The 22,751-nt window shown below is 37.2% G+C and overlaps 4 protein-coding genes across 7 annotated transcripts; 2 read left to right on the plus strand and 2 right to left on the minus strand.

Moving 5' to 3' along the window:
* Positions 1 to 4,654: 4,654 nt before the first annotated feature.
* LOC135612562 (uncharacterized) lies at positions 4,655 to 8,299 on the plus strand. The gene is made up of 2 exons (XM_065109000.1): positions 4,655 to 6,153; positions 7,908 to 8,299. The coding sequence occupies exons 1-2, from the start codon at positions 4,714 to 4,716 to the stop codon at positions 7,932 to 7,934; spliced, it is 1,467 nt and encodes a 488-aa protein (XP_064965072.1). The 5' UTR covers positions 4,655 to 4,713; the 3' UTR covers positions 7,935 to 8,299.
* Positions 8,300 to 9,447: 1,148 nt separating this feature from the next.
* Positions 9,448 to 17,494, minus strand: LOC135612563 (uncharacterized). 4 transcript variants are annotated; one of them, XR_010487003.1, is made up of 11 exons: positions 17,192 to 17,494; positions 17,045 to 17,104; positions 16,924 to 16,971; positions 16,644 to 16,776; positions 16,484 to 16,560; positions 11,619 to 11,714; positions 11,465 to 11,535; positions 11,156 to 11,246; positions 10,920 to 11,052; positions 10,355 to 10,488; positions 9,448 to 9,784 (listed from the first exon to the last, which is right to left on the minus strand). XR_010487003.1 is itself a non-coding variant. In XM_065109001.1 (10 exons), exons 1-9 carry the CDS (start codon positions 17,447 to 17,449, stop codon positions 10,942 to 10,944), a joined length of 945 nt encoding a protein of 314 aa, XP_064965073.1. In that variant the 5' UTR covers positions 17,450 to 17,494; the 3' UTR covers positions 10,270 to 10,488; positions 10,920 to 10,941. The 4 variants fall into 4 exon arrangements, 1 of the variants encoding a protein (XP_064965073.1); XR_010487002.1 differs by having other exon boundaries at positions 9,448 to 9,791; XR_010487001.1 differs by having other exon boundaries at positions 9,448 to 10,191.
* Positions 17,495 to 18,964: 1,470 nt separating this feature from the next.
* On the minus strand, positions 18,965 to 20,446 carry LOC135612564 (RNA-binding protein CP33, chloroplastic-like). The gene is made up of 4 exons (XM_065109002.1): positions 19,983 to 20,446; positions 19,808 to 19,909; positions 19,433 to 19,705; positions 18,965 to 19,281 (listed from the first exon to the last, which is right to left on the minus strand). Exons 1-4 carry the CDS (start codon positions 20,397 to 20,399, stop codon positions 19,228 to 19,230), a joined length of 846 nt encoding a protein of 281 aa, XP_064965074.1. The 5' UTR covers positions 20,400 to 20,446; the 3' UTR covers positions 18,965 to 19,227.
* A 981-nt stretch (positions 20,447 to 21,427) lies between these two features.
* Positions 21,428 to 22,252, plus strand: LOC135611541 (uncharacterized). Its single transcript, XM_065107179.1, has one exon. It carries the CDS (start codon positions 21,428 to 21,430, stop codon positions 22,250 to 22,252), a length of 825 nt encoding a protein of 274 aa, XP_064963251.1.
* Positions 22,253 to 22,751: the final 499 nt, after the last annotated feature.

Raw genomic sequence — 22,751 nt, forward strand, 5'->3', positions numbered from 1 at the left:
TCTTGTAATTTAAGAGGTCTTATCTTTCATGATATGATGTCTTTCTATTTATGGCTTGTATGACTTGAAATGTTTTGGAATGATGCATGCAATACTATGATTTTTCCCTTAGATAAAAATATATGCAACACTATGATTTTTTAAAATAATGTGAAAATCAATAATTATCATTTTCTGAAATAATACTCTAGAATGATGATTTGGGATCATGCATGTAATGATGATTTTATATTTTATATACATGATGATTTGGTATTATGTATGCAATACTTTAATTTATGATAATGATGCATGCAATGATGAAATATTTGTGATAAAATAATTATTTTGACATTCATGACTTGAATTTTCATCTATGCTATTTATCTTTGTCATAATTTAAAAATTGATGTAAAGGGTCTTCCCTTCTTTTTGACAATGACAAAGGGGGAGCAAAATGTGCTAGAAAGCAAATTTGCTAACTCATACAATTCAAGAAGAGAGCAAAAATTACATTTCTCAAAAGAGAAAAATTGCTATCTTGAACATCACCAAGAATTACTAGCTTGAAATCTCAAGAAGATGCAAAAATATGCTATCTTGCACATAGCAAAGAAAAGCAAATATGCCAACTTGTATATCTTTAAATTTGCTAGTTTGTATGTTGTAAAACTTACATATTTCACAAAGCAAATGTTGCTTTCTTAAACATCTCTAATTTGCTAGCTAGCATGATGTAGAACTTGCAATCTTGAACATTATAAAGAAATGCTATCTTGCATATCTCAAAGAAAAGTAAATATGTCAATTTGCACATCTTTAAATTTGCTAGTTTGTATGTTGTAAAACTTGCATATCTAAAACTTGATAGCTTGAATGTTCTAAGTATGATGTAACACTTATTAAATTTTCTAGCTTTAAATTACATAATGATAAAATTTGATATTATGTTTTTCATGCAATGAGTTGAACTTATATTTCCAAACACATGAATAGTTGAACTTCTCCTTTTTATTGATGACAAAGGGATTGAAGTATGTTGATATCATGCATGATTTTATCATGACATGTTTGCTTGAATTTTTAAATCCAAGAGTTATATGCCATATTGATAGGGGGAGTTTGTTTAAACTCCGGGAGTTAAGATTAACTCCATCATCGATTGGTTGTCATCATAAAAAAGGGGGAGATTGTTGAATCTCAAATTTTGATGATGAAACCAATTGATAATTATTTATGTTTTAATCTGCGTTTTGAGTGACGCAGGATGCTTCGATCAGGATGAGACAATTAAAGCAAGAAGAATCATATTATGCTGGGGAAAACATGTCAGAAGATTGGACGTCAGGCCGGAGGATCAATCGATGTATCGACAGAAGGCTTTAGCCCGTGGATTCGGGCATCTGGCCAAGAAGAGTGGATATTGCGCAAAGGATATCAGAGTTGCGGAGTCAACTGACCGATTGAGCAATAGGCCACAAGAGAGGACGAAGCGTCGAAGAATCGGACGAAGCGTCGAGGGAACAATGACATGCCGGACAACTTGATTAATGCTTAGTATTAATTATCTAGATCGAAGTGTGTTTTATATATGCAAGATTAACTACGATAGCAAGGTATGTAGCAAAATGAAGTCCCAGAGTCAAGGACGCGATTTTGTTGGGAGTTCGAGAGTTCGTCGGAAGTTCGGACATTCGTCGGAAGTTCTGGCGAAACCAGCCGAGAAGTCTCGGAGCTTATCAGAGAAGCTCATCGGAACTCACCAAGAAGATCATCACGAAGTCCAGGACTTACCAAGAGTCCACCAGAACATTACTGAGAGATCGTCGGAAGTTCGCTGGAAGATCGTCGGAAGCTCGCCGGAAGAATAGACTTACGGACTTGTTTAGCTCAGATTATGTCTTAGATTTCATAGTTAGCACGTAATTAGATTTAGGCTAACCCAATTAAGGGCCAACTAGGCCCATGTAATGACTATGTTGGGCCCAATAAGAGACCCAAACAGTGCCCCAAGAAGTCTCACCGTCATGGCATAGTCTTCGAGATTGTGTCAGACGGTGGTACCGCTAGTCTGGGTAATTGTACCACCCCTGGCAAGGTGTTAGGCGGTGCTACCACTAGTCTAGGTGATGGTACCACCAGACCTGGGTGGTGGTACCGCCCAAGGCAGTGTTAGTGTCAGACTGACACTGGACCGTGGTACCGCCCAGCGCAGGCGGTGGTACCGCTCGTGCCCGGAGAACTCGAGATGGGAAAGTTTTAGACTCCAAGTTTAAATCAACTTGAAGCTTATAAATACCCCTCTCATCCCTGGTTAAAACACACAAGCATAGAGAGTCTAAAAACAAAGAAACGCTGCTGCAATCTCTTTAGAAATTCCCTCCTCTAAGTATAGAAATAGATATAGATATAGAAATCTATGAATTTGTTATGTTTCTTACATATGCATATAATTATTTTGACATAAAATTTTATTTTTGTATTTTGCGTATGTTATGTTGTAGGGTTATGCTTGCTAAAGAAGATGTAGGACAAGGTGTTTACCATTAAATATTTTATATTAATGATTATAAAATATTATATCTATGACATGATAAATACTCACCTAAATAAAACTATAAAAGCTTATACTTGCTGAATAATTACTCACTATAGACTCTATTTTGCATATAAGAATATTAGTACCTTACTCAAGTGATTGGGTCGGAAAGTGAGCATATGTAAACTCATGCTAATGTAGATATATACGATGACCTATAGACATTTGTATATATATAACTTTTAGACATATTGTACAGGCATATGCTTTTTTTCCTACACTCCTATTATCATAAAAGAACTGAAAAGTAACATCCTACTTTATTTACACATATAAGGATGATATTGGTGAGCTTACGAGCAAGGTGTTACATTGATAACTGATATATTATTTTTTTTGGATTAAATCAAAAATAGTGTATCTCGTAAAAGGATGGTTCGAATACTTTGAAATCTTTACGAAAGTTTTAAATTGGACCCAAATGGATATCTATTATAGTTTTAATAATTTTAAAGAAATTTTTGATTTTTTGATTTATTTGAATAAATTATGTAATATTCTTTTGATATTTGAACTTCAAAATAAATAGACAATCTATAGTAAAAATTTGGTCAAAAAAAAAATTAAGTTATGATATCTAATGCACAGTTTTTGGGTTTAAATCAAAATAGTGTATCACTCAGATCCAAATACTCTAAAAGATTTACGAAAGCATTGCATTGTTCTTAGATGAACATCTATCATATTTTTCTTATTTAAAATTATTTTATTTTTTATTTATTTAGAATCTGAAAAGTTTATGGTTTTCCTATTTTCTCTTTTTTTTTATTTCCATCGGAATATGTTGAATCTATGTAATGTTTTTGATGCTTAAGAATAATCTTTGGTAAAAATTTAGCCTAAAAATGCTGTGAAGTTTTCATGAAACCTTCGAATGACACCTAGATTCACGTTCATAACACTTTTTCTATTTTATGTTTTTTTGATATTTTTTGTTATTTTCAGCATCTGAATAGTTTGAATTTTTTTTTCTAATCTTTTAAAAAATTTTAATTATAACAAAAATATGATCTCTCCACACAATATTTTTAAATCGATTAGAAAACTATCCTAAAATTTGGTTCACAAAATTTCCTAAAAATTTTCTAAGCCCTTTATATTTTATTTTTAAAATATATAATTATTATAATTATATTATTATTTACTTTATAGTTAATTTTAAATGTATTAACTATAATTTTTATTTTTATTATTTTATAATTTACTATATTTTATATTTATTTATTATTTTAATAATAAAAATGATATATCAGTAATTTATTTAATATAATTTATTTTTGATATTAGGATGATATATATTTTCTGATTTTTTTTGTATAAATTTAACTTTTTAAGGGTTAAAATTAGTAATTAAACTATTTTTAAAAAAATAAAATAAAAATAATGATCAGACCTTTCAATTTTATTTTTTATTTTCTTAAATATTTTTAAATATTATTTTTTAAAACGGATAAATATTATTATTATATTACTTTTAACTTTATAGTTAGGTAAATTAGTTTTAAATTTATTATTTAAAAAAAATTTAATCGATATATATTAGTAAATATTTTGAACCTGTTCACGTCTTAGATTAATTAATTGAACCAATTTAGTTATATGGGTTAGTTTATTAAAAAGGTGGATAGAAAAAAAAAAAAAATAGTAACTTAACTTTTAAGGAGAGAAAAATAATTATTTTTAAGGAAGAAAAAAAAAAGATAAAACTCGTTGGGGGATTCTTTTTCTATTTTGAAAATTTAGGATTATCTATAAAATGTTTGATAGTTGAGATGTTTTAAGAAAATTTTTTAAATAAGAAATTCTCTGTTAAAATTTCTCAAAACTTGGATGGCTACGCGTAACAACACGTTTTATACCGACCAAAACGTGAATTTGATTGGTACTCTTTTTGCCTGTGTGATCCCCACGTATGAGTATGAAATCAATCACTTACTGTTATTTAGAATTCGATGATAACGCTGCTGCCACCGTCTGATCCACTTTCCCGGTGCTTTGATGTTCGTGTCCGTGTGGTTATTCTACAGGCCGGAGTGGATCCCACGCCTAACCCTCACGCTTTACTTGTTCCCGATACGCCCGAACTCGATCCCCTAGTCCGTCGCTGCAACCCTTGGTCACTGGCGGCCTTGGGTATGGAAGCCTACGACGTGTCCTCCTTCTCATCCGCTGCCGCCGCTCCTCCTTCTCTTTCCCTCTCCAACCTTTCGAACCCTAACTCCAACTCTAATGGCTCTGTCGACGCCTCGAAGCGGAAAAAGGCCGCTGCCGCTCCGAAGCGCTTCGTGAAGTCGCAGATACCGGAGTCGATCCTCTCAGATCCCGCCATCAACTCCGCTGCTGCCATCCTCCCCTCCAACTACGACTTCGAGGTCCACAAGACCGTCCACCGCCTCGCATCCGCCGCCTCGCGCCGCCCCGCCCTCCAGCTCCCCGATGGCCTCCTCATGTACGCTCTTCCCCTTGCCGACATCCTCCTTTCCGCCTCCACTCTCTGCCTCGACGACGTCCTCATCCTCGCTGACCCCACATACGGCGCCTGTTGCCTTGATGATTACGCCGCCTCCGCCCTCGCTGCCGACCAGCTCATCCACTACGGCCACTCCTGCCTCGTCCCCGTTCCCTCCTCTCGCCTCCCCGTCCTCTACGTCTTTGTTAGCATTCGCGTCGACGTCGATCGGCTCGTCGACGCTGTCCTCTCCACTTTCCCCGCTTCCTCCAAACTCGCCCTTGCTGGCACCATCCAGTTTGTCTCCGCCGTGCAAGCCGCAAAATCCCTCCTTTCAGCCGAGGGCTTTGATATCACGGTTCCGCAGGCCAAGCCGCTCTCTGCCGGTGAGGTTCTGGGGTGCACAGCCCCCACAATCCCCAGATCCAAGGGGATTGAGGCCATCGTGTTTGTGGCCGACGGCCGGTTCCACCTTGAGGCGTTCATGATTGCAAATCCTGGAGTCCCGGCATTCCGCTACGACCCATATCTTGGGATCCTCGTTCTTGAGGAGTACGACCATAAGGGCATGAAGACCGCAAGGAAAGACGCAATCTTGGCAGCCCGGGAAGCCAAACGGTGGGGTGTCATACTTGGGACGCTCGGGAGGCAGGGCAACTCCCGAGTCTTGGACAGAGTGGTGGAGCACATGGAGGAGAAGGCACTGGAGTGGACCGTGGTACTCATGTCGGAGATTTCACCTGCGAGGATTGCTCTATTTGGGGACTCCGTGGATGCTTGGGTGCAAATTGCATGTCCTAGGCTTTCGATCGACTGGGGGGAGGGATTCACCAAGCCAATGCTGACAACATTTGAGTTAGACATTGCGCTGGGATATGTTCCAGGTTGGTGGGAGAAGGAAAGGATGAGAGTATCAGATAATTTTGATGGTGAGCCAGTCGCTAGGAAAGAGGAGACTTGCTCAACTTCTGGTTGTTGTCGGGCTAATTCATCCAGTTGCAATTGCAAGAGTGATGATCTACAAGCAGATTATCCAATGGATTATTATTCACAAGATGGAGGGGACTGGAATAGCTCATATGCCAAAAGGAAACCTCAAAATAGTGTGGCAAAGCTGCAGAATAAGGTAAAACTTGGTATTAGCATGTTTTGTATTTTTAATTTCTTTATCCTCATAGTTTTGGTTGAAACCCTTGCTTAATTCTAGCTCCATGGACATTTTTCCGAACAATGACAGGAGACAAAGGCCTACGGTAGCTACCAACATTGGTCACAACCCATATACTATTATCTACAGAAATGACATTTCATGATACATGAACGTTTTTTAGTTAGTGCCAAGTCTGATCTGAAACATCATTTGTGGTTGGCAGATATGAGTTAGTTGTTTCTATAATTTTGATATTATCCAATTTGGTTCTTCATTCCTTTTTGAAATTTTGCACTCTCGAGAATACCACATATGGTTTTTTTTTTCATAGTTTAGCCGCATTTTTCAAGTAACCGTACCATCTATAAAATGCTCCATTTACTATGTGAGAAAATCCAGACCTTTGTGAACGCTTCTGCATGTTTTGTCTTCCAAACAATTCTTGATGATTTTATCCAAGTTTTGGTAGTTTGAACTTATTCTTTTGTCGTTCCTTTATGTGTGGTTACATCTGATCTCTTGTTCAAGTCCAATTCAAGTTCTTGTTTTTACTAGGAACATTATATTCTGGCAGCTTTACACTTGCTAAATTCCTATTGATACCCAATAATGTTTCTATGATATCAGTACTTGGACACACTTCTACTCCGTGTCCTCCATCGATCTTATTCTGTTGCCAATGCATGTTACCTTTTGGTGACCCTTTGTTATAGCTTTCACACTTCAGATCTTTAGGGTTAATTTGTGTATAGATCACGCTTATGAATCTCAAAATCTTATTCAACTGAGCTTCCACAGAAAGAAATACGTAATTTGATTTGGTTTTCTAGTCCTCTCATCACTTATGAATGATTGCAGTTTGCATGGGAATGCATGTTGGTGCTCACTTTGTCTTTGTGAATGGCATATAAGGATAGAACTCCATTGCTACCTTAGTGCTGAAAGTTGAGTTTATGAGAAAAAGGAAAATCTTATCCTTGGATATTAGCAAGATCTCTATGTCTGTGGCACTTTGGTGATGCATGGCGCTCGTAGATATTTTTGTTTTCTTTTTTTTTTTAGTTTAAGAGATGGTCAGGGTTTATTAGTGAGACTCTTCCCTGTAAATCAAATCTGAGTCCTTCAGCAGGATCCATGCAATGACCTTAAATTTTACTTTTCTGTGGTGTTGGTGTTCACTAATATTTTGAGGACTGCGTGCCAAAAAGAAAAATATTTTGAGGCATGCCACATGATTCTGAAAAATTAGCTGAAAGCACAGTTTGTTTTGTAAAATAATCATCTGTAGCAGTGCTTAATTAGAGATACAAAATGAAATTTCTTTTGGTCCATGCATATGAAGATATGCTTCTCATACTAAATGAATATGTTTCTTTACTTCAGTTTGTAAGTCAGCTAGTGATGAGCAGCCCTGTTTGAAGATTGTACTCCAAAGTAGCTATTAGAAAATTAGTTTTAGTTCCTATAGCTACTTGTTATGCATACAACTCTGACAAGTGATTTATGAAAACCTCGACATTTAAAAGCAAATCACTATTATATTTGTGATATTTATTTCTCTGTGAGTTGGTGATGTAAGTAGCAGGATCTCTGTTTTTTTTTTTTTCCTGACATTTCGGTAATGCATGCATGGCATTCCTAAGCACACAGAGCAACTTGAATTCTGCTAAATTGTTATATGTAGCTTCTAATTGTTCATTCCCCTACTTTATTTGCAAACTGTGTTACAGGGGGGTCGATTGGAATTGAGAACATGAGATGGCCAGCAATTAGTTTCACGGGCGTTGTATCTGGATTAAAAAGCTGGGAAGATCTACTTGGTGATGTTAGAACAAACTATGGTAGTAGGTATGGAAGTACCATCATGCTGGGATCCAAAATATAATTTTTTTCACCTCAAAAGCTCTCCCATCTGAAAGTTTTCGATGCATCAAAGATCCATATATCAACGTTGGACCGCCATTTCTACATCTGAGGATTCATTGGAATTTCTTGTAGTTTATAAGGTAGGGATTGTTATTATTGTTTTGAAATAAAAGTTTGCACATTTTGTTTAATGTTGCATTTCAAAATTGTTTATTAAAGTGGTAAGTAGTGAAGGGAAGCTGAGTCCGATACATCATTATCAGAAGACTAACTGGTTGGATGAACCTTATTTTCCATTCACCTTAATCTCCCTCCCCAAACTAATAAATTAAGAATACCATGAAAGTGTAACCAAACTTTTGACTTGATTTCAACCTAAACTTAGACATGAGACATACTAATCGGCCTAACCAAGCAGTCTAAATGTGAAATATAACGCTATATCAACAGGTGACATTCCAATCAACTATGCTGTATCAACCAACATCCTCAGTTATAAATATTTCAACACTTGAAATATTTCTCTAACGAATTTGATGTAAGAAGACTCGCGTAGGCACGATCAACCTTGTTCTCTCTCCATCATCTAATCTATTTCGAGAGTTGGACTTTGCATCAAAATGGATGTTTTGAAGCACCTCGAGTGATCCCAGAGACTCCCGAAACACCTCGAACAAGACGACTCATGGCATAGGTTATTCAAATCAAATTGAATTGTTCAAATCAAATTGAGTTGGTTAACTAGGTTTATGATTATACTTTACGATGGTTATAAAATATCTACTAAAATGATTACTTAGTGGATCCGAATGAAACATTTTATCTAACATATTTTATCTTTTATATGTTTTAAGAGATCATAGGAGATTTCGAAAAAACTAACTTTTACGAACGAATAAGAATACGCAAGAATACTATATGATTATAGCAAGTTCATGCCATTTAGTATCAAAGTGGGACTAACACACAAAAAAATACACTTAGTATACAGAAGACCTAACAAAATTATGTTAAGAACAACCAACATTGTGAGGAATAACCAAATATTGAGATATAGGAAAACAAATATTAAGAGGAATAACCAATCGGGCCTGCCCCCAATATCATTCGAACATTACTGAATCATTGATCAATGCTTGTCCAACAGTTAGCCTCAAACATCTACCTCCAATAGTGGGTCATCTAAAAGAAGCCGAGGCACTTACCTGCACACTGATTTGATTTGATTTTATTACAATTCTGGAGCAATCTTGCATTTGTACTCGAGCCTTCATCCTATGTCACCTTTGCGACAACTATTACGCCAGCCTGTGGTTCACATATCATCATGGACGCTCTATCATCACCACATACAGGCAAAATGTAGCATCAAGTCAACATTATCAATCCTATCAGTGATAACACTGAAAAAATAAACCCATTTTATTCATCCCCAAATTGTGGGTCTATTGAACTAAACTACTTTAAAACACAAGCATCTCAACCGACTCTTGCATCAAAACAATGGCAGGTAACATCAACCTTAAGAGAGAGAAAAGAACTTTGGAAAAAAAATATAAAGAGAAGCCATAAAAAGCTTGTGCATAAATAAGTAAGCAACAAGCTATGGATTTCATTTGACCACCAATAAAATGATCCAAACTACTTCCGAAGAATAAATACACTTTAATACTCTTCCGTAATCATTCCTTCCTCGGAGTAGTGATAACTGCCTCCATAAAGCGAACAATATCTGAAATTCCTGGAAACTTACACACACATGATGTACAACAGAAGATTAATTTAATAGGGCATCATGAAACACAAGGATCGCTGATAGTAAAAGAAATTTGTTATTGCGGGCTTCAAAGGCCAATGATGGGTAAGTTAAAAGTACTAAACTCATAGGTAATGGGGAAAGTTGAAGATGATCTCCGCTATCTAATGAAAGGATACAAGAACTGCTGGTGGACCATGCCACGTGGGAAGCTGATGCGATTATATGGCTTATTCCTTAGAAAATGAGAATTATGGTTTGCCGTATTTGAACTTGGATGAAAAAATTGTTCTGTTGAGTTGGCTCTTCTTGACCATCACAGCCAACTATTTGAGTTGTGTAATTTAAATACATTTGACTTTTCCTATAAAATGTTCCCTTGAATTGTTTTTCTGAATCATTAAGGAAAAAAAAAGTGAGCCAATTATAGACTAAGAATCAAAATAGATAATTATTGGAAGGCATTACCATGAAAAAAATTCAGTTAAGAAACTAAAGAAAATAATAGTCTACTAGACGAAGTGACCAATAACATATCAGATGTTTGCCACTTACATTGAGTAATTCCACAGTAGTTTGATAAACCCAATAAAAGTCCTAGACAAGTTTGATTCGCCACCTGTGTTTGCAAACAACTCCTACATATTGGTTCACTAAGAATGCACTTGGAGGTGAGAGACTAATACCATCTGCAAATGAAAGCAAAGTCACTTAAAATTATTACTCTTCAAAAACAGTCAAAAGAAACTTGTGATATAACACATAGAAACTAATACTATTTAGAAAATTTCTACTGATTGAAATAAATGCTAATTAGCAAGAAAAATGATAGGCGATGGTAGGAGATATGTTTTAGGATAATTTTCTGAAATCCCTAGTACCTAACATTTTGGTCCTCGGTAAAGTACATCATGCAAAGTGATGAAGGAAATCATGCTAATAAATGTGAGCAGAGCAGTCTTCAACACTTATGTAAAGATGTATATGTACATAAAAGGATTGTAAAGCACCGACACATGTACGCCTAGAGAGAGCAAAGATATGAATTTTTCATTCAAGATTGTGTTGTACCAAAAAGACAAGGTTCTGGTAGTGGAATCATATGAAATTAACAGCGTACCTCTAAGCAACAACATTTTCTGTCATTTGCTTTCAGAGCTCAGTTGTCTTCCTAACAAAACAAGCCCTATTGAAGTAAATACTGATAAAGCCGCAGATGAATAGAATAAGGCAAGAAGAGCTCCCCTTAGTGACTGAATGCATAAACCAAATTCAACAGAATCAGGTCTCATACATATTATCAAACGACGGGAAGTCCAAGTACAAACAAAACAGAAAAATTGGCATATCAAGCACCTTTGCCAGTAACAATGCATTATCATTGGCATATTCTAAGGAGCTTTCTGGTATGTTTTCGATGCCCTGACTTATTTGCCATGAGAGGATCCTAAAATAAATATCCAAAAATTAAAAGCAATAGAACTGATTGAAATAAAGTATAACTGCACTTGATGAAGTGATCATGAATCCCACAAAACAGCTGTTAGATGTGGTCACCGCATAGGTGGAGGCTACCGATGGATAGATGAACAGTGGGACTTGCATCACAAGAGTCCCAAGATAATGCTACTAATATTGTGTAAACAATGAAGTTGTGAACTTTACCCAAACACTAAACCAATTCCAGCACCAATAAAGGCCTTTTTCGAAGTCAACTCAACCTGCAATTCACCAAACTGAAAAAACAGAATTATAGATAGCTACTCTTCACCATTTCATACAGATATTAGATGGGTAAATTTGCTACATAACCAGTTACCTTCAGGGTCCTGGTTTCCATTTTGGGCTCCTCATCCCCTGTAACCACTGGACCTCTAGATAGCTGCTTTCCAATTTTAATCATTGTTGTGGCAATCTGCAAAACTTCATTACAAGATCCTTCCATTATCATAGAATTGGCACCAACAACAAGGTGAGAGATATATGAATGGTTAATGACATCTCACATTAATAAAAATTATAGAAAGGTGTTGCTATATTACTTAATAATGTCATTATACAATTTGGTACTCCCTCTGTTTTGTGGAAATCTAATAATTCACCAAAAAGAAAGAAAATCATAAGAAGAGCCATGTCAGCATTGCAGATTTGTATTCCATTTAATTACCATAAATGCATTCTGTTGACATAATAAGCTTCCTATACCATAAAGCATAAGATACAAAGGCTTCAATATTTAAAAGTAATTCATTTTGTCTATTCAAAAATGTTCATGATAACCAAAACTAGCAATAGACTATTGAATGGTGTCACCTGGTGCTCGCCTAGGCGCCTAGGCGGGATGTGGCCCAAGCACCCAATTAGTGGGCTGGGCGGGCAAGTTCAATCAAGCGCGGCCCAAGTGCTCACTTGGGCCCAAGCACTAGGCGCCTACCTGATTGATCTATGGTTCAATTGAAGCAAATGGTCTCACGCTTAAACACCCCAAACCACCCCCCCACTCGACCTATGCCCTAAATGTAGAATAGCTCTTTCTCCCTAGCGTTTCCTCGATGCACGACGACTAACTTCATCTCAATCGACAACAGCGTCTTCCTCCAATGAGCTTTGCGTCCTCCTATCTGAGCTTTGCGTCCTCCTATCCATAGGTGAACAACGGCAACAGCTTCTTCCCTCCCAATATTTCTCTCTTTCTCCTCCTACCTCGACACCGGTTCATCACAAACTCCCGCCTCGTCACAGCCCCCTTTTCCCTGAACCCTCTTCACCCTATTGTCGCAGCTCTCACTGCCCCTGCTTTCAGACCACAGCCCCCTATTGTCCCTCTTTCCCAACCACCTAACAAAACAACCATGCAACCAAGCTCCTCTCATCCAACAGTCAGCAACAATCATCCAACAATCATCGACAACCATCCGATAGCCATCCAACCAAGCTCAAGATTCTGATTCTGTGGACAAGGTAAATGTCAGTGGTAAGAGAACATCAGGTAAAAAAGGAAACAAAATTATTGTTGCTAACCCAAAAATTCCACAAACGAAAGGACCAATGGATTTATATATGTTTCAAGAACCAGATAATTAGTGCAAAGTAAAAAAGGACCTAAGTTAAGACAAATAAGTATACATGATGCTTATAATAAGGAAGCAAGAGCTAGAACAAATCAATACATTGCTTGCTTCCTTTATGTATTCCTTTCAATAAAGCTTGATTAGACAGTTTTAAGCATCTGATTGAAGCAATTGGAAGATATGGTTCTAAGTTAAAGCTTTCAAGTTACCATGAGTTAAGAGTTTCATATTTGAAAAATGAGTTTGATTACACGAATAGACTAATGAAGAGACATAAGGAAGCATGGGCCAAACATCATTGTTCAATTATGTCAGATAAATGGACCTATAGGAGACAAAGAAGAATAATTAATTTTTTGATCAATTATTCACTGGGAACAATGTTTGTTAAGTCAATTGATGCATCATCTTTCGTGAAATATGAAGAAACACCATTTGAATTACTTGTAAAGTTTGTTAATGAAATTAGAGAGCAAAATGTGATTCTAGTTATGACAGACAATGGAAGCAATTATGTTTTAGCAAATATGATATTTTAAAATATTTTGATTATATTACTTTTATGTTTTGAAATAATTATCAATTTTATTTTTATTTTTTTAGGAAAATTATGACAAGCAAAAAGGTCACACTTGTATTGGACTCCACGTGTGACACATTGTATTTATTTTATTTTAGAGAATATTAGAAAGATTTCAGATATCAATAAGGCATTAGAGAATGCAATCTTTGTTATAGGTTTATATATAATTATACCGGGGCTTTGAATATGATAAGAGAATTCGCAATTAATATGGAATTGATGAGATATGGTATCACATGACTTGTCACTTCATTCTAACATTGCAAAGTATTCATTGGCAAAAACACAATAGGCAAAAGAAGCAAAATGTAAGAGAGCAAGTGTTATCATCCCGATGCTATCATTTTAGAATCTTATAGCTTATGCATTAAAAATGATGAGCCCTCTTGTTTGAGTTCTTCAGCTCATAGATAATGAGAAAAAGCCAACAATAAAATATATTTATGAGGTTATGGATAGAGCTAGAGAAACAATTCAACAATCTTTTGGTGAAAATTAAGAAAAATACACTGATATATTTGCAATCATTGATAGAAGATGGGAATGTCGACTTCATTATCCACTCCATGCAGTAGGACATTATTTAAACCAAGGTCTTCAATTTCGAATAATACCACCCGATACGGGCGGTACATACCAATCCGTCAGCAGACCGATACACGGATTACTCGTCGCCTTTCCCTTCTCCCACGCAGGGTGATGTCGTCTTTTATAAAAATATTTATATATAAAAAATCTTTTATATGTAAATATATATATTTATAGATAAATATTTATATATAAATATATATAATATTTTTTTTACTTTTATATATATATGGGACATCGCCCCGCCTGGGGGAGAAGAGAGAATATATATATGTATGTATATATATATATATGTATATATATATATATATATGTATGTATGTATATATATATATATATGTATGTATATATATATATATATGTATGTATATATATATATATATGTATGTATATATATATATATATGTATGTATATATATATATATATGTATGTATATATATATATATATATGTATGTATGTATATATATATATATATATATATATGTATGTATGTATGTATGTATATATATATATCGAACGGTATACCGTTCGGTATACAATACCGTACCGTACCGAGCGAATGTCGAAACTCCGGTACGGTATGATATTTCAATCCTTGATTTAAAACCAAATTTATTTTATAAAAAAACCCTACAATTGAGTTTGATATAAAGTTTGATACAAAAGTTATATCTAGGTTATATCAGCATATTGCAAAAATGGTTCTCAGCATTGAAGTTCAAGACAAAATCACAAATGAGTTATCTTTATATAGGAATGTTAAGGGTCTGTTTAGAATTCCCAAGGCAATTCGATCGAGGGTTACTAAGTCCCTAGGCATTTATAATTTCATATAATTGACATTATGTAAATTTTTAAAGTATGTTATTATTAATAGTTGAATTTACATTTGCAACTATTTGGTGGGGCTTATTTAGAAGTAAAACATCAAACTTGTAGCAATTTGCTACAAAAATTCTGAGTTTGACTTATAGCAACGCTATAGGTTGTGAGCGAAACTAGGGTGTTTTCGAGAATGTAAATATATAATAATACTTTAAGTTTAAATAACTTATTCTTTTTTAGAGATTGATACAAATAAATGGATCTTTAATTTGTATGATATGATAGATTCATAAAAAGAAAAGAAATCGACTGGTGCATCAACAATTACATGATCTTGTGTACATTAAGTATAATAAAGCATAAAAATCTCATTATAATTTGATTGGATGAAATATATGAGATATGGGTACAAATTTGAAAAATACCGAAGATGATCTTGTTTTCTATAATGAAAATTTAACATGGGAAAATATAGCAAGAGCTTCAGGCATTGGAGAAATAAAAACATACACAAGATAATTTACGGAACAAAGATAATGCAAAAGCCACAAGCTCATTGCCTATAATTATGGAAGAGGAGGAAACTTATTATAATGAAGATGAACAAAAGAAATATAAATCACTTGACGAGGCAGAAGAAAAGACGATGAACCAAATTTTAACGATCTTTGATATTAATCTTGTTTTATTTTGCTATTTTTGTTCTTAGATATGGACAATATAGTTTAGTACTCTAAATGAATGCAACATTAATGTGTTATTTTCGTTTTAGTTTATTTTTATCAATCATGATATATATTTTTAAAATTATAATATTCGGAAGCACCTCACTTTGCTCATGGAAGCGCCTAGCGCCTCAAACAATTTGGGACCTTAGCACTTTTTGGCACATGACGCTTTTAACTACATTTACCCTTAGCGTCAACTGAATTGGTAGGCATTCTTCCACATTTCTTGAATAGAAATGAAAGACAGATTCATCTTTAAGTTCTTTTCAAAGAAAGCTAAGGGGTTACTCGTCTTTTACTCCTCTTCCAATCTTGGAATCCATAAATAGTAATAACCTGCATTTGGACTTTCATTTCTTTTGGAATTCAACTGCAAATTCCATCTTTGCTCTTCATGCCTCCTTTCTCAACCTTCCTTTATTCTAGCTCTAATCCATGGGCAGTCTCATCCTTCTTAACACACTAGCTATGGACTTCAACTCCAAACTCCATCTTTATACAATATGGTTATACTTTATATTCTAGTAATTGCATAGTAGTTTCATGTAATATTTTATCTTTTGTATTTCAGTTTGATTTTCTTTGGAACAAAGAAAAACAAATTTTTAGTGTACATTATTTTTATTCTATGTATTTTATGTTTTTATGTGTTCCTCCATTTTATGCTTTGAAACTAAAGTATTTTTGAAAATATTTCTAACTCCATCAATCAGTTTGACAAATTCTGCCAATCCCTAATGTGATGCCTCTATCTGTTCCAACCCCAATATTAATCTTAGGCACTACATGTGGAACATGGCCATTCATACAAGACTATTTTTCATAACTTGGTTGCTGATGACTATACTTGGAAGCATCAAAAATAAATTCACAATCTAAGCTTTAACCTTTTGTGGCTCTCCATCAGCATACTGTCCCATTGCCTGAAATCTCCTTCCAGCGGATACCAAGCGTTTGCCAAGTGCTGCACCCAACAAAAGGAGAACATAACAAACCGTGAAAAAGAAAGGGGGTAATAAACAATTCAGAAACACTAACTATCCATACATGCTTTGACATTTTTTGTCAAAAAGCTCTCCATTGACGGCAGCTGCCTCGCTAGGCTATTTGAAGTCGAAGTGTCAGCTTGTTCCCATGCTCTGGAAAGATTTAGAAGCAACTCGCCCACCACCTCACCACACTGTCATTTTGGTTTAGAACATTTATGGCCTTTTTCCCTGAGTCGATTCAAACAATTCTCCGAACACTCGACATACAGCGGCATCATCCTTAACCATAAAACGAATAGAGAAAACCTAACTCTAACACATTGGAGAGAACCACTTACGTCATCCAAGACAGGCCCGTTGGAGAGATCAAATGCCGCATCATTCAACTTCACAAAAAAGAAAAACCAGCACACAGATCATTGCATTATCTGACCTCAAGAACAAATCGCCCTCACTTACATCAAGCCGGAGATCGCGAGGAAGACTGGATAGATAATCCGGAGGGAGAAGCAGACAATCCTGCAGGGCATCGACCACCAGAAGACGACATCATCTAAAGAACCGAAAGCCTGAATAAAGGAAAAGGTTGGGGAGGAGATCTCTCACGGAGAGCTCTCGGAGGAGGGGGAGAAGATCATCGTCGTCGCTTCCGCCTTCGCCGCGGCCGCCGCCGTCGAGGGATTTGGAAGAATTGGACTCGGCGAGGGCGGATGAGACGATGAGGGCGCGGTCCTTCGTGGGCGTCTTATTGGAAGAAAGGGATTGGGAATGGTGGCGGTGGGGATTTGGGGAATAGATGAATAGGGCGAGAGTGGAATAGAGCGATGTGGGAAGACGAGAAGGGGAGAAGAGGAGAGAAGCCATTGGGAGCTCTCTTTTGGTCTCGCGACGCCAGCCAAGCAAACGCTCCGCTCCCAATCCATTTATAAGTTGTACTCCACACGCCTTTTTTTTGTCCCTTTCGAATTGTTGCAAATTCCTCAAAAAGAATATATAATTTCTGTTATGTCAATTCAGAAGATATTCTAATTAATTTGTTTCGAGATACTATTTTTTTTATAATTATATTAAATATCAAAAAGATTGTGAAAATAATAGGTAACTGTAATCATTCCTCCATCTTTTTCAAGAACTCAATTCTTTTTTTATATTGTTTCAAAAGGAAAATCTTTTAATTGAATTTAATTAATTCAAATCTATTCCATGCTATTTAAATTTAAACTAATTAATTATACATATGCTTTATTTTTTTAATTTAGTTTGAGATCTTCTTAAAATTAGTGCTACTACAAGTCACGTATATTATGTATATTCAAAATTTCTCAAAAAATTCTATTAGTCTTTGCATGTGGATGTTTTTATAAGCATTTTGATGCGATGACACTAATGTGATATCCATTTGACATTATACATAAATTCATCTCGATTTAATGTCCAAAGGAAGAAATGCATTCATCGAAAGGTGTTTACAAGAGAAGACTTGTCTCGAGAGTATTTATTATCCTTGTTCTTTTGACAAGGATAATAACATATGTTATGTTCATTATGAAATTAGTGCATTCTAACATAAAAAATTCTTCCCAAAGAAATAAACTCGTGTCACCATCACTGTTGTTGAATCATAGCATCCCAAAAACTTTATTAACAATATGCGTGTGTATGTATATATAAATGTCTACCATTATCACTATTATCTCCATTGTTTGTACTTGAATCTTTGACAAATATCTGATTGAGAATGTCATCAAGCTTTAATATTCAATTGATAGAATAATCTTTTTTTTTAAGGGAGATCGGAGAGATTGAGAAAGAAAGAAAAAGATAGTAACAGAAGAGAGATGAGGTTCCCAATGGAATTGTTGAAATAAAGATATCGTTAGACGTTACTACTTTGTGTCCCTTCAAACTATATAAAAGCTCTTTTATCTAAATTATCACGGTCCAATTTGATGATATAACTGATTCATTAACTTATAATATATTTTTGAATTATTAGTCTAAAATATTTAAGTCGAGATTAAATAATAATATATCAATGATGTGAGATTGCATTAGGGGTATTACTTAGTTTTTCGATAAAATTAGTTTCACAAGATTCAGATTTGTCAGGTAAATATTAAATTGTCTCTCCTCTTCCGCATAGTGTTCCAGACAAAACTCCAAATTTGATGAATGTATGATTCTCACATTAGAAAATGAATGGATGAATCTCACCTCACTCTTATTAAGTTAAGGGGAGAAAAGTTCCCCCATTAGATAGGATAGATAGGATCCAACAAAATTCTCCTTTAAAGTGAGGCCATGTATCATTTTGAATGCAAAAATAGTATATTTGCATAAAAAGCGTACTAATTCAAACCAAATGCAAGCCTCACTCCATCCAAACAAACATAATGTATTTGCATAAAATAAAAGCATAGTAATTCAAACCATATGCAATCCTCACTCCGTACAAGCTAATTGTACACCCTTTTTTTTTTTTTTTTTTTTTTGTAGCTTTTGCAGTGTGTAATCTCAGTGTTGGAACATGACAAATGCAAACTTGAAAGAAGAGCAGAGGAATCTCTCTGCAGCCCTTACATGTTAGAAGAACTTGAAGTCTATTGAAATAAATTTCTTGACCAAAACATGTGTGGCCATCCTCAAGATTTCTTGCCTAGAGCTAAGCTAATCCGCATTTCTCGACCTTCCAACTCCTGCACATTTTGGAACAAAGTAGAACTAACAAGTCAGCTGTATCTTGTTGATTTGCAATCAAGCAGGTTAATTTATGGAGACATCGTAAAGAGTCTTTTTAAGGTTTGGGAGTGTTGGAGGAGAGGCTTAAACAAACAAGAGAAAGAGTACCACTCCGTTGAGAGTTTCCATGGCGTTATCCATCTCCTCCTTGGTGGAGTAGCACACGAAACCATAACCCCGGGATCGACCGGTGTCTCCGTCGTAAAGAACACGAGCTCCCACCACGTTTCCATGTTCCTGGAACACTTGCGTCAGGCTCTCCGTTGTCACTGACCATGACAGATTGCCAACGAAGAGCTTGTGCTGGCTCTCCGGGTACAGTGGCTCCTTAGCCTTGGGTTTGTCCGAGAAGTTCACCCTCAGTGTTCTCCCACCATATTGCTGCAACGCACAGACACATAGATATACAAATGATGCTCATCATGTTTGTTTGTGATCTATAAAGCACGGGGTTTGATCGATGGAGATCAACAATGTCCTTACGCTTCCATCAAGATTTTTGATCACTTCCTCGCAGTCTTCCACGGTGCTCATGGTCACAAACGCGAACCCTCTGCTTCTTCCGGTCTCCCTGTCATAGAGCACCTGAATCATGATTCAAGTGTTAAAACATTATAGACACAAGCAATTAATGATCGTGGCAAAGATGAAGGCTGACCTCCACTAACTCCGGGTTGGCGAACTCCTGGATGATCCCGGCCAGCTGCGCGCTGTCACAGTTGTAAGGCAGATTCCCGAAGTAGAGCTTGGTGTTTTGAGGGGCAGCCGCGGCCACCGTGTCTTCTTCTTCTTCTTCTTCTTCTTCTTCTTCTTCTTCTTCTTCTTCTTCTTCTTCTTTTTGGGCTGCCACTGCCGCAGTGGCCTCATCTTGTGCCACCGCGGCGAAGGTCCTCCGGTTATTTGAAGGGACGAGCGCATAGAAACTCTCTCTAACAAGAGTTAGAGACGAGTACTGCCGCAGGTGTGGAGGACGAGGAGAGGCGAGGCGAAGGAAGATGTCGGAGGAGACGAGCTTGGAGCCGAGGTGTGGGGGGATGGTGGTGGAGAAGCAGGAGACGGCTGCCGCAGATGCCATTTGGAGTGCGATTCGAGTCCTGTAAGGGGGGAGAGAGAGAGAGAGTTGATGGTCATGAACAGAAGAAGGAAATGGAAGATGTGATAATTAACATGACGTGGAGGGGCTGAAATCCAACGAAGAGAAGAGAAGGGATAAGGTTAGTTTTCCACCTTGGAGAGGCTTTTGATGATACTAAAAAACTAGAGCTCTTCCCAAATCACGCATCTCACCCTTTTTCTTTTAATTTTAATAATTATATATTTATTTTGTTGATAGAATCAATTATTTGATATTTGAATGAGTTAAGCAAGCAGCTTAGTTGAGTATATTAAAAAAATTAATGATATTTATTTTTTTATTACATATACGATCGATTGAGTAGATTTAAAAAAAAAAAAAGTGGAATGAACAATTTTGGAGTAAATCCCACATTGTGTAGCCTTCCTTGCACAGAATTAATTTACATTTGCAAAAGTGACCTCTAATGTATAAGGCCTCGGAACATGTCCATCGAAGCCTTGATGGATCAGATCGATTCCAATCTTCCATGTTTGATGAAGGATCAAAATTCTGACTTCATTGATGGATAAAAAGAATTATTAGTGAAAACAAGAAGAGTCGAGTTCAACGTGGACTTGCCATAACAGAAATTGGAGTTCGGATCGGATTTGCACTGCGAAGTCCGCAGTTTGTCCTGATTCTGTCCAAACCCAAATCCGATTTGCCTCCTCGAAGCCAAGCCTCCGAAACAAATCAAATTGTATAGAGCATCTGAGATTGACAAAATAACTCACCTTCCTTTTCTATTACGGCATACCCACCAACCAGCGACGAGATTTCCGACCCAGCCAATCTACAGCGCATTGAGGTGACCGAGCGGGTACAAGAAAACGGTACAAGTAAGGAGGAATCGAGTTTGGTCAGCAATCATTGACCACCGCCCACGTGGTACCAACCATTTACCATCTCCCTCGCCGTTCCTTGCCAAATATAACTCCAATTCTGGCGGTCGCCTACCCGCTGCCTCCTCCAGCGGAAGCCCCACCATGAAGCCGGTGGACGGTGGTGCTCCCCACTGCCACCGCGACAGCCACAGCCATTCGACACCACCGGAGGACACGCCCTTCCACCTCCTGGAGATCACCATCATCTCCGCCCAGGAGCTCTACCCCGCCGCCCGGTGCTTGAAGACGTACGCGTCCGCGTGGGTGGACCCGGAGCACAAGCTGTACACCCGGGTGGACCGCGCCGGCCACGCAGACCCCACCTGGAACGACAAGCTCGTCTTCCGCGTCGACGACGCGTTCCTCCGCTCCGACATGGCCGCCGTCACCGTCCACCTCCACGCCACCCGCGGTCGCTTCAGCCCCCTCCCGGACCACCTCCTCGGCACCGTCCGCGTCGTCCTCAGCGCCCTCGGCCCTGCCGCTGGCCCCCGTCGCTGCGTCGCCCTACAAGTGCGACGCCCGTCCTCCCTCCGCCCCCACGGCATACTCAACCTCGGCGTCGCCATCCTCGACTCCTTTGCGAAGAACATACCGCTGTATTACGACCTCAACTCCAAGTCAGCCTTCGCCTACAAGGATCTCATCGGTGCAAAACGGGGGAAATCCAACGGCCCGAGGTGGCCGTCCATTGACTGCGACGGATGGCAGCCGGAGAGGAACGGGTCGGTGGAAATGGCGAGTGGCGTGGAAGAGCGGGAGAGGGAGGAGTTGAGGAGCAAGCTGGAGATGTGGAAAGCCGAGGTGACGCTGGACCATGAGGCGGACGACCGATCGAACTGCAGGGATAGCGATAAGAGGAGGAGGAGGAGGGGGAGCAGCGGGCGGCTGTCTTGCTTCTCCTACACCGGCGAAGTGATGGATTGATTAGTTTCCTTTCCGCTGGTTACCATTGTTACTTTTTGTTGGTTGAAATGAGCTTTCTAAGAATCTCTATGCTTCCAGCTGAGCTGAAGGGTCCGCAATGTAGCTATGACGATCATCAAAGAAGCAGAAACTATTATATTCAGAAATAATAATAATAATAATAATAATAATAATAATAATAATAATAATAATAATAATAATAACAATCAACGAAAGCGACTGCAACAATGAGAATAATCATAGATAGTCAGTCAGTAGATATAAGTTTTAATTTATGTTTTGAAGTTTTTTAAAAAACCAAACTCGGTGAAAAAGATTACTAGATGTGAAGTTAAGATGAAAGATTTCCTCGAATTAGAATAATTAAAACAATGAAATGGTAAAATGCATTTGCTGCCGTAACAAATAATGAATTTTTAGAGGCGCTCCCATAAGATCAAATAGAATTTTCTGTTAAGAAAAAAGAAGATAAGAGAACATTGTCACCTAATAATAGATT

Source organism: Musa acuminata, chromosome BXJ2-5 (genome assembly GCF_036884655.1).
Source record: "Musa acuminata AAA Group cultivar baxijiao chromosome BXJ2-5, Cavendish_Baxijiao_AAA, whole genome shotgun sequence".
Classification (NCBI taxonomy): domain Eukaryota; kingdom Viridiplantae; phylum Streptophyta; class Magnoliopsida; order Zingiberales; family Musaceae; genus Musa; species Musa acuminata.

Bases quoted from the DNA above. Each gene is read 5' to 3' on its own strand.
- LOC135612562 (XM_065109000.1), top strand. From the start codon at position 4,714: ATGGAAGCCTACGACGTGTCCTCCTTCTCATCCGCTGCCGCCGCTCCT. The intron at 6,154-7,907 runs GTAAAACTTGGT...ACTGTGTTACAG, and splicing joins TGGCAAAGCTGCAGAATAAG to GGGGGTCGATTGGAATTGAG.
- LOC135612563 (XM_065109001.1), bottom strand. From the start codon at position 17,449: ATGGCTTCTCTCCTCTTCTCCCCTTCTCGTCTTCCCACATCGCTCTAT. The intron at 11,536-11,618 runs GTAACTGGTTAT...CTGTTTTTTCAG, and splicing joins TGGAAACCAGGACCCTGAAG to TTTGGTGAATTGCAGGTTGA. The intron at 11,247-11,464 runs GTAAAGTTCACA...TATTTATTTTAG, and splicing joins GGAATTGGTTTAGTGTTTGG to GATCCTCTCATGGCAAATAA.
- LOC135612564 (XM_065109002.1), bottom strand. From the start codon at position 20,399: ATGGCATCTGCGGCAGCCGTCTCCTGCTTCTCCACCACCATCCCCCCA. The intron at 19,910-19,982 runs GTCAGCCTTCAT...ATCATGATTCAG, and splicing joins CCAACCCGGAGTTAGTGGAG to GTGCTCTATGACAGGGAGAC. The intron at 19,282-19,432 runs GTACTCTTTCTC...CAAAATGTGCAG, and splicing joins TGGAAACTCTCAACGGAGTG to GAGTTGGAAGGTCGAGAAAT.
- LOC135611541 (XM_065107179.1), top strand. From the start codon at position 21,428: ATGAAGCCGGTGGACGGTGGTGCTCCCCACTGCCACCGCGACAGCCAC.